The sequence below is a fragment of the Stegastes partitus genome, unplaced genomic scaffold (genome assembly GCF_000690725.1).
Source record: "Stegastes partitus isolate 25-593 unplaced genomic scaffold, Stegastes_partitus-1.0.2 Scaffold444, whole genome shotgun sequence".
In the NCBI taxonomy this organism is placed as follows: domain Eukaryota; kingdom Metazoa; phylum Chordata; class Actinopteri; family Pomacentridae; genus Stegastes; species Stegastes partitus.
In genome coordinates this window covers 85,974-98,964 of record NW_007578175.1, presented here as the reverse complement: position 1 = coordinate 98,964, position 12,991 = coordinate 85,974, and the positions used below count along the sequence as shown (strand labels likewise).

The 12,991-nt window shown below is 40.3% G+C and overlaps 1 protein-coding gene across 4 annotated transcripts in view; it reads right to left on the bottom strand.

Annotated features, from left to right (window-relative positions):
• Positions 1–1,720, bottom strand: part of LOC103360484 (serine/arginine repetitive matrix protein 1) — a 19,949-nt gene extending 18,229 nt beyond the window's left edge. For all 4 annotated transcript variants that reach the window (XM_008286252.1, XM_008286255.1, XM_008286253.1 and 1 more), the window contains exon 1: positions 1,572–1,720. In XM_008286252.1, coding sequence (XP_008284474.1) covers positions 1,572–1,666 — 95 coding nt within the window. In that variant the 5' untranslated portion in view covers positions 1,667–1,720. The remainder of the gene's footprint in view (positions 1–1,571) is intronic.
• Positions 1,721–12,991: the final 11,271 nt, after the last annotated feature.

Below are 12,991 nucleotides of genomic sequence, written 5' to 3'. Positions count from 1 at the left end.
CACACACACACACACACACTCACATTCCCTCCCCCACTCTCCCAACACACACATATGCGCAAACACACTCTCCCCTCCCCTTCTCTGTGCCTCTAACACACTTCCCCTCTATCTCTGTCTCTCTCTCTCTCACACACACACAGCAACACACAAAACACACACATACACTTTTTATATGCTCCTTCTCACGTACACACACACACACACACACACGCACACATGTCCTTCACAGTCTCTCACAATCCTTTCTGTCTCTTTCTCCCTCACAGTAAACACACCTTTATTCCCCACTCTCTTTTTACACACACACACACACAAACTAGTTTTTCTATTTCTCTCTGTCTCCCACATACACACACACACAAACAATAACATGCGCACACACTCTGTGAAAAACACATTTAAAACACATTTTCCCTTCTCTCAAACACACCCTGTCTTCCCAACACACACACACACACACAGACACACACACACACTTACTCATTCTCTCAACCACACACAAACTCACAGAACTACACACACTCACTCACTTCTACACACACACACACACACTCCTGTTCTCTTTGTCACACACTCCTTGCACACACTGTGCTCCCCCTCCCTCTCCTCATCTGTCTCTCACACACACACACACACACAGACACGCACATACACACTCTGTCACGCACACACTCTCTCCCCCTCCCATCCCTCACACACACACACACACTCCCTCCTCCTTCCTCTGCACTAGTACACACACACACACACACATATGCACACACACCACTCCCCCTCCCTCCCTCTCTCTCTCTCTCACACACACACACACACACACACACACACAGAGCTGCTCCTTTCTCTCTCACGCTCTCTCCCCTCCCTGTGTGTGTGCCTTTCTCTCACACAATCACACACACACATGAACGCGCACACTACACACGAGCGCGGGCCCGCACTTGCAGACACACACATACACAAGGCAGCTTTGACAGCATGTTAAATCCAACATTTTGTACAACTTTGTGAAACTGCATCACAATCCTGAAAACTTTTTTTCTCTATTTACACTTAGTGAGTCGCAGCATCTTGTTATCAGTCATACCTGAAAAAGTAACAAGTGTGAGCTACATGTCATGTTGTGCTGAAATTGTGGGATTTTGATGAGTTTTTTTCCCCCCGTTGTTGTTGTTATTTTCCTCACCTTGTCACTCAATAACACAACCGAGAGGTAATTTCACTGTCAGACACAACAGACACGAACTCCTCGTGCACGCGCGCGCACACCTCTTTGGGCGCTGCTTTGTAAGGTGGAATTAACGTTCACGAAAAAGGAAAAAAAAAAAAAAACACCATGACAGCAGGAGATAAAACAAGCGACTTTATGGCTGAATTTCGTTCAATTTGACATTCGCTCGTTGACGAACTTGACAAATAACGTGTCGTTATAACTTTACCTCCATCAAAAACACCCTCACACATACATGCGCGCACACACCCACCCGAGTCTCGCTGTCATTGGGCAGCAAAACACCAACACGGAGCAGTTCTCCGCTACTAAATGTGTCACAGTTAACGGTTTTGCTCACCCCCGGAGCGGCGGTGTCGGTTTGATGCCCTCTCCGTCGCTGTCCAGGCAGTGTGGGTCCCGGTATTCGAAGAGCGAGCGTACGGTCTCCGCCATGTTCACGCCAGCAGTCGCCGATCTTCCGACGCCGCACCGTTCAGCCTCTCGCTCTGCTCTCCAGCCGCTCAACTGGCTCACACCAAGGTTATTCCAGCCGATCCCACCGCGGCCCGGCGGAGGGGTGCGCAGCGTGCGGTGGGCAATCAAACAGTCCAGCATCGTGGTCTAATCGCGTCTCATCAGTCAGCAAAGACGGGACGAGTGTGTGATTTCGAAACGACCTTTAAATGTCCTCGCCACATGGGAGTAAATCTCAGGCTGCGTGCCACCTTTATTAAATGGGATGATGCTCGCCACCCCCGCGAACGAATGGATGCGCTCACCAAGCAGATGAAAAAAGTAGAGCGTTTCTAAGAGGAGTGATTAGCTCGCTAACTGAGAGGAGAAAATGTGGTCATGAAATAGTGGTGAAGAGAAAAGATTTGGGTGAATTTCGTCTTTCAAATAGGACAACATTTAACATAGCATGGGACACATTTAGAACTGCTTACACACCTTTGCACTTATTATTTTATCAACAGGTGAACAAAAACCATACTCAACTCAGGCACAGATCTCTCAATTAACATTATGGAGGAAACAAGTTCCATTTTCTATTTCTTTTTTCTGTATCTTTTTTTTTTCCCCAGAAACAACAGTGTGATGCATGACTTGAAATAGGTTGCTGTAGATGTTGCTTTGTACAGTTATGCATTAGTGTCAATAGAGAACACTAACTGTTTAAATAAATGTTTGACAGCTTTTTGTCACCTGTCAAAATAGCTGAAATGTAGGTCTCAAAAAATATTTCAAGATGATACCAACAAATATCACAAATAAGTATAGAAGTCACTTCAAGGGTAACAAAGAGCTTTGATTGTGACCCACATTTAGTTACTGTATCAGAATCAGTGACACTGACAAGTACAAAAGTTAAAGTAGGATAAAAGATTTTCAAAAGGCAAGTGTTGCAAAACAAATCAAAAGGCAGTTTAGCAAAACAAAGCTTCCATAAAGTAATAAAAGTATTTGCAATGTTATTTAAGTGAGACAGTTGTACAGACTGTGCAAATTATTTGCCGGGATGCGTTCAAAATCTCACATGTATACACTACACACATACTTTACATGTAAGAAGTAACATTTTTATGAATCATTAGGTTATCCACAGTTATGGAACACTGTCTTTAATAAAAGCCTACTTACCATCCTTCATAAAAAGCCACAGAACAATGTCAGTGTTTGCTTTAGTCATGCAAAACCATCTACTACATCTTGCTTACTGGGAGTAAATATATGCATCTTTATTTTTTCTGTCAAAAATTTGAATAATCAGGCTCTGACTGCTTAGAAACTGAAGTATGACACCAATGCACCACATTGTCTGTAACAATAGTTTGTATCAACAGATGATTAAAAATCAAATGACTTTGATGTTCATAACTTCCTTTTCAATTATATGTAATTTGGTAATTTGATGCTGGGTTCATATTAGAGTAAATTGAATAATTACAACTCACCACAGGTCAGAAATTAAATGCTGAGAAAACTCTCATGTCCTCTTTTAAAATGCTATTATTGAACTGTTATGTGCAAAACACTATATAGTCAATTTGTAACCGCAATGATTTAATCTAATGTACATTTCAGCACTGTTTATTTACAAGTCATGTTTGGAAAATTTTCACAATATTGAAAAATAATGTTTATGCCCAACAGACACATGTGGCGTACATTACAGGGGTTTGCTAACAAAATGCTAATCACTGGGGAAAACAGACCACAATAGCACTGATTGGCCACTTCCTTTACCTCTAATTTACACACAGCTTCTACTTCAAGACCTTGATTTCTGGAGTAAGTTGTTAGGATAAAAAGAGGGTTGTTCACAGTGTGATACGTGTTAAGGCACTACCCACTATGTCAGTAATGAAGGCAATTCTCTGTTAGGCAAAACTGCAAGCCAATCATGTGGTTACCTGAAGAGCGAATCATACATACAGCCAAAATAATAATCTTCAAAACAGCAGTCAATCAGGACGCCATATTTTTGCAGTGTAAATATTTTTTAATTTTATGAAGAAAAAAAACAACACATATTGTATACACAGCAGTATGTTTATGTGGTTCGTCACACAAATGTAAAATCATAAACTGAAAAAACACTTCAGAGATATCATGTCTAATTATCTCCAACTTGTCAACTCAAGTCTATTATTTGTATTGAAAAACTGCAGAGAATACAGAAAATTATCTCTTAAAATTCATTGTCCAATTAGCAAACAGCAGCATGTCATACCCGTGAAGTATTGCAAGAATGTGTGTTGATATAGGACATTATTTGTCTCAGGGCCCTGGGGGTGTTGTGTATCACAGTTATCAATTGTTTTCACATTACATTCAGCAGTAATTAGAGATTAAATGTCTGCATTCCACTAAAAGCAAACTAAAAAAAAAATAAAGACAACAGAGAATTTTATTTTCCAAGTTACATGTAATGAAGCATGCATATGATGGAAAGGCACAGAAAACAAGATCCAGGAGGTCTTGAGTCATTGCATCATAGAACAACTTTGTTTTCTGCAAAATAATCAATACTGATGACTTTTTGAAGTTTGAAGATACAGGGGATATAAATCAATATACAGTGCCCATAAAAATTATTAACTTTTTATTGCTTTTCAACATTGAATCATGGTCCATATAATTTTGATTTTGGTTTGTTTTTTTTGACAAGAATTTACAAGAAATGAAAACAGATTTCTACAAAATGCGCAACCTTTTAAAGTGATTCACCAAATTCAACACAGGTGCAAGAAGTTGGTCCTTGAAATCAGACAGTTAGTAAAATGGACATCAGCTGAGTGCGGTGAATCTGTCTCAAGAGATTGGAGTATGAAGATTCCTGTATCTGGAACATATTCACTGTGAATCAGCTCTCCTGGCTATAACTACAGCATGAAGACAGAAGAATACTGAGGCAACTCCATGAAAAGGTTATTGAAAAGCACAAGTCAAGGACGGATGCAAGAAAATATCTAAGTCACTGAATATCCCTTGAAGTACAGTGAATCCATCATTAGGAAATGGAAGGAATATGGTATGGTATGGCACTTTAAAACTGAGTGATCGTTCAAGAAAGAGACTAGTGAGGGAGGCCACCAAGACACCTATGATTCTTCCAAGCTTCAGCAGCTGAGATGGGAAACTACTATTGTCTGTTCGTCACCAGTAAAAAGTGTATGGGAAATTTGCAAATAGAACGCAACTGTTGAAAAAAGCTCATATTGAATCTCAACTACAGTTCGCAGGAAGCCATGTAGGAGACTCTAAAGTCAACTGGAAGAAGATTCTTTGGTCTAATGAGACAAAAGTGGATCTTTTCTCAGATGCCAACCACTGCACATCATCACAAACACACAGTTCCCACAACGAAGCATGGTGGTGGCAGCATCATGATGTGGGAATGCTTCTCAGTAGCAGGTCATACTTGTAGTGGTAGTGGGTAAAATGTTTGTTTCTCACCAAGAAAATGACCCAAAGCACAGAGCCAAAGCTAAACAGAAATTGGTTTCAGGACAACTAATTAATGTTTTGGACTGGTGAAGTCAGAACCCAGACCTCAATGCAATTCAGAGTTTGTGGCTAGAATGGAAAAGGACTGTTCACTCACAATCCTCGTGCAACCTGACAGAGTTGAAGCAGTTTTGCAAAGAAGAATGGGGAAAAATTGCAGTGTCCAGATGTGCAAAGCTGATTGCAACCTATTCACACAACGGCAATACTGTAATTGCAGTCAAAAGTGCATCTACTACATGTTAATTTGAATGGGGTTAATATTCATTCAATCACTTATTTTACGTTTTATATTTTTAGGTAATTGACATTACTTTGTAGAAATCTATTTTCACTTTGCCACGAAGGAGCCTTTCTTGACAATTCTTGTCAAATCAAGTCTAATTAAATTGACCATGAATAAATGTTGAAAAGCATTTAAAGGTGAAAACATCTATTCATGAAAAGGTAAATACAACTAAGGCACTCAAGGATAATTTCAGCCTATTTTGGTATACAAAATGCAGATTGCTTTTTTTTTTTTTTTCCAAACTAGCAAATGCCATCGACAGCTGAAGCAAGTTACGGTGCAGATAGAATGATGCACGTGTCACCTATGTCTTATCCTAAACATGTTCAGGAATATAAATAGTTGTGGAAGAATGTTTTTTTCCTATAGTAAATCATAAGCAAAGACAAATGCTGTTATCCAGTCTGATGAAGGAAGAGTCATGTCAATATAAAAAATGACGAGGAAACTGTCAAAAATCTGTGGTACAACCTATCTGGAGACTTGCTATTTGTAAGATGCAACATTATCACTCCGAATACTGTCCACGTATTTTCAAATTTAACTCTTTCTTGGCATGCTTCAAGGCTATGACCTATTACAGTTCACCTTGCTGCACGACGGATCATGGATAACACACTCTGCATACATGAAACAGTTGTCTATTGATTTACATTTCATTTTTCAATTGGCCTAGTTATCATGAGGCTGGTCTCCAGGCAGGTTAATCTGGGACCCATTACTGATTCCTCAACTGGAGGACACCAACAGGAGAGGCAGAGAACATGCAAATGCAGACCTGCAAATACAGTGTTGTGCATGATGAGGACTTCAGACACAGAACTGATCAGATTCTGTCAAACTTCTGGTTTGGGCAGGTGTCTGCAGGCAGGTTTGCTTTAAAATGTGCTGTCGAAAATTTATGCCAATCGATTTATACTTGAATGTATACCATTTTGAAACATTACAAAAATGATACTATAGGCTGGATAGAAGCAAACAGACCAAAAAATGTGTGGCGCCCAAGTTTAAAAAAAGGGGAAAAAAAAGACTAACTAACAAAGTGGTTATTGTAGGTATCTAATGTTTCAGAGATTAAAGTCTTGTTCACTCCGTGCACAGACAGAAGTAGGTGGTAACTGGAGCCTTCCCATGTCTTTGATAGACATGAAACTCTTATGTATTACTAGCACAAAAGATGACCAACTGTGACAGAAAACATAGTCAAAGAAAAGTCAAAGTGCACACAGAAACCTTAGGTAGCTTTAGAGAGACAGAATCTCTGTTGTGGTTGCTGCTAACAGTAAGCGGAGGGGAAAAAAATCATGCTTTGTGAAAACCTTATCATTCACATCATGTATTCTGAGTCACTTTTGGAAAAATTCCAAAGCTTTTTGAATTTGAGAGTCATCCACCATAAATGAAAACTAATTTGTTTATTAATGTTCAGAAATTCACATTTATTAGGATATTTAAAATGTATGTTCATAACATAAAGGCATAGTAGAGTGTTTATTTATCCAGGAACCAGCTTACTGTGTCAAAGAACATTAGGGTTATCAGTAAGAATCCTCCAAAAAGAGAATTCACAGTGTACTGAAAGAAATAGCAGGTTCTCCTGCTTTGCAGCACAGCAAGGAAACTGAAATTTGTATGCATTTTCACAAGCACTTTAGAACTGTCCCATACTGTTTATCTATGCCATATGCTTGGGCTGTTTAATGGGTCAAATTAAACTGTGGTACTGAAATTAGGTCTACTAAACTTATCAAATGAGTAATAGGTTTATGATAAAACTAGCTAAAACACAAATTTAATTCCTCAATATCATTAAACCAATAGCGTTTTACTTGCATTGTCACCTGTGCTCTGCAATACGGACAGCAAAACACCATTTCCAACTAAAGCAGGCTCTGACACCCCTTTAATTTTTTATTTTTACCATTTTCTCCCTCAATCACCATCATCATAATGTTCAACAAGTTTTAAAAGTAGCATTTTTTGTGTAACTATTCAAAAATCCTCCAATGGATACAGAACAAAACTGACAAAGGTGGGTATAACTGATTGCAGAAATGCAATTAAAATTTAAGCTATAACGCTAACTTAAACTAACTTACTGATCTCAGGTCTTCGTGGAGTTACTTACAACATGTACAAGCAACTGGGAAATGTTCATCCTTTGTTGAAAAAACTCAATTTCTAACATGTGCACCACAATCAACACTGTCTCCATGACCCTAAATTTCAAAAACTGTCTCCAGCCCTAGAAGACAATCTACACAACTGAACAAACCACGCAACCCAAACCCATGTGACAACTGATCCTAACCACAAACAATAGCCAAAGCTCCTTGAACTATGCAGCCTCCCAAATCTAGTACTTTAAGGAAAACAACTTCTTAACGCAAGCACCAAATCTTAAACACTGAAATTTTTAAATTATAGTAACACAAAAAGTACATCAAGTATTGCAACTGACATTGGCAGCAAATTCTTATAATGTTTCTAACTCAGGAATAGAAAACTCAACAAAACATTTTCTGGACAGCCCTAGTTTTGTTGCACCTAGGCTCAAATGTGCAGGACAATGGAAGGATACCACGCACAGTTCTTTAAAAAAATTTAAAATTTTAAAATTACATATATAAAAAACAAATAGAGCATATCAAAGAGCAGGTGTGTACTGTATGCATTGTCTGTATGGGAGGCATGGAGTGTGTGAAGTGCATGGATGTGAAACAAAGAACACTTCACAGAAGAACAGGTTTAGTTGGCAGGCCAGGTGAAGAAGGTAAGATTTTGCTATAGATCTGGTTTATGGAATCCTGATCCCAGTCTACTCAGGTGGACTTCATCACTGGCCCAAACCCAATCTCCACACTTAGAGTGAAGTATGTTTCTGCTAAGTTTGTGAGGGCTCAGGGCTGTCCCACTGTCAATTTGTCAAGTGCAGGAGGACTCTGGTGTGGACTTTTTAACATTATTGTGCCCTTCTTATGAGCTTACTTATCTAGAGACTTTCCTGAAGACATTACCCATAGTTAATGCTCAAATTGTTGCCGTACAATCATGGTTGTCGTGACCCTGAGTTGTTTGCATTTTGAGTCTGGATAGGATTTAGATATGTTCATGGATTTCCTGACTTTTGGCAGTTTGCTAAAATCTGTAACACTGTAATGCCACAACATGGGAGCGATCAACCGGACAGGTCGCCAGTCCATCGCAGGGCCACACTCAGAGACAGACAACCAAGCACATTCACATTCACACCTACGGACAAATTAGAATCACCAATTAACCTCAACATGTTTTTGGACTTGTGGGAGGAAGCCAGAGAACCCAGAGAGAACCCACACTGCATGGGGAGAACATGCAAACTCCACTTAGAAAGATCCCGGGTGTCCACACCGGGATGCAAACCAGCGACCTTCTAGCTGCGAGGCAACATTGCTACCAAGTATTTGTATTAAATATTGTGTAAAACCTTGTTAATCTTTTGTAATGGTACTTGTTTGAACTTGCAAAAATATTTAAGCTAAATGGAAATGGTGCAAACCGAGTCAGGATGCATGTCAGCACCTACAAATCTGAGGCCTTGGTTCTCTGCTCTGCCATTGAATTACTCTCAGTGAATTGTTTGGGCTAAGGTATTACCCAAAGTGAAGGAGTTTTAGTGTCTCAGTATCTTGTTCATGAGTGACAGACAGACGGATTGGTGTAACATCAGCAATAAAATAGGCACTGTTCCAAGGCAAAGCTCTTCATTCACCACTGGGTTCTTGTTCCAGCCCTACCTTTGGTTATGAGCCTTTGGTAGTGACAGAAAGAATCAGGTTGCAGATACAAGCAGCCCAAATAAGCTCCTCCGTGGTTGGGCTCAGCCTTGCAGATAGGTTGAAGAGCTCAGACGCACAGAGGGAGTCTGAAGAAGAGCTGCTGCTTCTTTTTGTCGGAGTCAGCTGAGGTGGTTCAGGTATCTGATCAGAATTCCTCCTTTGTGCCTTCCTTTAAAGGTTTTCTTGTCATGCCCAAATTGAGGAAGACCCTGGGGTAGACCTAGAACTCCCTGGAGGGATTGCATATCACATCTGACCTGCGAATGCCTGGGGATTCCCAAGGAGGAAGTGGAAAACTGGGTGGAAGGATGTCTGGAATACCCTGCTTACGCTGCTGCCATCATGACCTGACCCTGGCAATAGTCTGTTGTGTAAACCTTTGTCTTATTTATTAAATTCAAATGTATTTGCTTATTGAGCCTTGATAGTTTTTTGAAAGTTTGTCTCAGTTCATTTTTTAAAATTTAAAAGCACTGCTGCGCCTCCCAGCATCAGTGCAGTTTTGAAAGTGCAGGAGTATGGTTAGCGCAGTTTTCATTTTTTTGACAAAAAAAAACATGAATTATTTTGATATATCTGAAAGACAAACAGCATGTTTCCTTCAAACATCATAGCTCCTGGTTAGCTCATATTGAATAATTAGCCATTAGTTGGAAGGTGGAGGAAAGATTTGTACAGAACCCATCCATCCACCCATTATCTATACACCACTTAATCCTCACAAGGGTCACGGGGGAGGGGGGGCTGGAGCCTATCCCAGCTGGCTTAGGGCGAAGGCAGGGGACACCTGGACAGGTCACCAGTCTATCACAGGGCTACACTTAGAGACAGACAACCATGCACATTCACATTCACACCTACGGACAATTTAGAATCACCAATTAACCTCAGCATGTTTTTGGACTTGTTGGAGGAAGCCAGAGAACCCGGAGAGAACCCCCGCTGCATGGAGAGAACATTCAAACACCACGCATGGGACACGAACCAGCGACCTTCTTGCTGCGAGGCAGCAGTGCTACCAACTGCGCCACCTTGCAGCCCAAGGAGGACAAAAGATCTGTTTTAACGTGAGACATCTCATGGTGTCATTACCTGATCATAGCTGTTTAGTGTATTGTACAAATATTTGTTGAGCTCTGTGATCAGTGCTTTGGTGATCATCAGATATGCATTTCAGTGTGTGGCTTTGGATGGACGTCAAGTTTTTATGCTTATAATTTTCTGTTGGAAAAAATATCAAACAGCAGAGACATCTTTTCATGATCTCAGGGGACTGATACATAATACTGACATGACCTTCTTGTGAATGCTTTGCCTTTATAAACTCAATTTTCATACAGTTACAAATGCAGTATTCAGACAGATTGCACCTGTGCAATTTACCATATTGCTTTTTTTAGGTGCTGACATTACTTGTGTGAAAGGAGCTTCTTCTTTTAATCCTGTTTTGCTTCTTCTGTTGATGGGACACATTTGCTTCATGTCTCGCTACCTGTAGAGCTAACTTTATGTAGTCTCTGTTGACATTATCACTGCTATATTTGCCATTTCTCATTGGAATACCATGAGTCATGTTACAGTAGCTTACCAGAACAGATAACTGTCAGAGTGTGGCATGTGGTTAACACAAAAAATGCAAGGATTAGTGTTGCATATAAACTCACCTCCAGTTTGAAGCAAGTTGCACCATTTCAAAATACTTAAAATGTCCAAGTATAGACTCCTCCATACTGTGTGAGCATGGTTGAATGGGCAAACGGAAACTTGTCTATGTTTGACTGAAAGTCAGAGTTTTTGAGCCCCTCCTGCTTTGACTTTGACTAGTTTCTTTTTGAATTCCTCATGTGACTGCTCCAACTGTATAGACATGTAATACTAAATCAATGGTAGTCCACTGAGGGTAAGATACATGCAAATTTCTCTGAATATCTTTCAAAGACCTCCTCTGGTGAAAATCAAGTTTTCAACCTTTTTAGCATGTCGTAATGGTGTTTGTTTGTTTGTTTGTTTGTTTATATATATATATGGAACTTTATTAGCAAAAACAGCAGTTAGCACCATGGCTGAGTATTTATACCTTGAAACTGCAGTGTAAAGGCCAAGTCGTGCTTTCCGTGTCCATAAAGACGTGTGACAAATCATGCTTTCCACATCAATGTGCACAGACCAATTTAAACTTAGACAGTGAATGTGCACGCAATTCTATTCATACAACAATAGATACACATTGGTCTGCTATACAGAGGGAAACATTACCCATATTATTGTACACAGAAAAACACATGGGGTTCTTGTAAATGCCGAGTACAGTGGACAGGCATAGCATGAGATTTCTGGAGATATTGGAACTTTCCACTGGGATTGGGCATAAACAAATCAAAACCCCTTTATGCCTTAATTTATGTCGCATGGACCCTTGCTGACACTTGCGGACAATCGGACAGCGTGAAATGGCCTTAAAGAACAATCCCTGTAGAGTGGAGCTTTCCGTATCATTGTTCTCCGTCAGAATCAGGATTAGGTACATTTACTGCAGAATTGCTCCAATATTACAATCTGCCTTTGTGTAGTGTCGAGTAGTTTTACAGTGTTTAAGCAGAGTAGTAGGTGAGCTGGGGTGCTTGAGCAGCAATGAGCGTTGGAGAGGTGGGTGGAGATGGAAGTCCGAGGATTTAGTAGATCTGCACCGTCTAAAGGACGCAATGGTGCACGATTACACTTAAGCCATTTTAAGGGAAGGGATCATTTTCACTGAAAAAATAAATACATTCGAAAGATACAACTTTGACACACAGAGATGCGTTTTGGGGGTTTTAATCGATGACAGGCTTGCACACTCTTCAGACAAACACTTTTTTGAAATCTGGAATAGTAGGTACTAGCTTCGATTTTAGCCGTTTGTAGCATTCAGTCCAACTGACTGATGATATCAGATCTGTCCATATCTCCCAGTTACAGTATGTACAGATGGAAGCTGGACTACCACCCAGTCCGTGACTTACATCAGAGTTGGGCCAAATAGTTCCTTTATTTTTGAACAAGTTAAAAGATATAATATTCAAACAAACAAGGGAAGTTATAACATACAGGCCAGCTGCGTCTCCACTGCACCTGTTAACCTGCTCCGAGCACCCCAACGAACACTGCTGAAAAACTGGCCTTTGGCTGAACCTAACGGACAACCCCTGCTGCAGGCCTGCTGCATATTTTTCACCAGAGTTGTTTCAAGAGCTTAAATGAGACACTTTATTTACAGACAGTGATGAAAATCCTGCACTGGTGGAATACATGGAGCCACTTGACAAATAGTAAAGTACAAGTCCTGCGACACACGGGAGGATGTGAGTCATCAAGAAACTTAAAAATGATGCACAGCCGAGATAAGACAGATGAAGAGGGATGTGAGAGAAAATGTATGGAGATCTGGGAGCTGCTGAATGAGTTCAGTTTAATTGTAATTCTGCTCTGTTTGCGTGTGCACACTATCATGAACACTTCATCACCCGCACCAATACCCCCAATAAGTGTGTGCGTGTGCATTCATGTACACACAAACATGCAAATACATGCACACACGTATGCACTCACAATCACACACAGCTACACAATCCTTATTGAAGACAAACATTCACATGCACGTGCAAGCTGTGCACATGTACA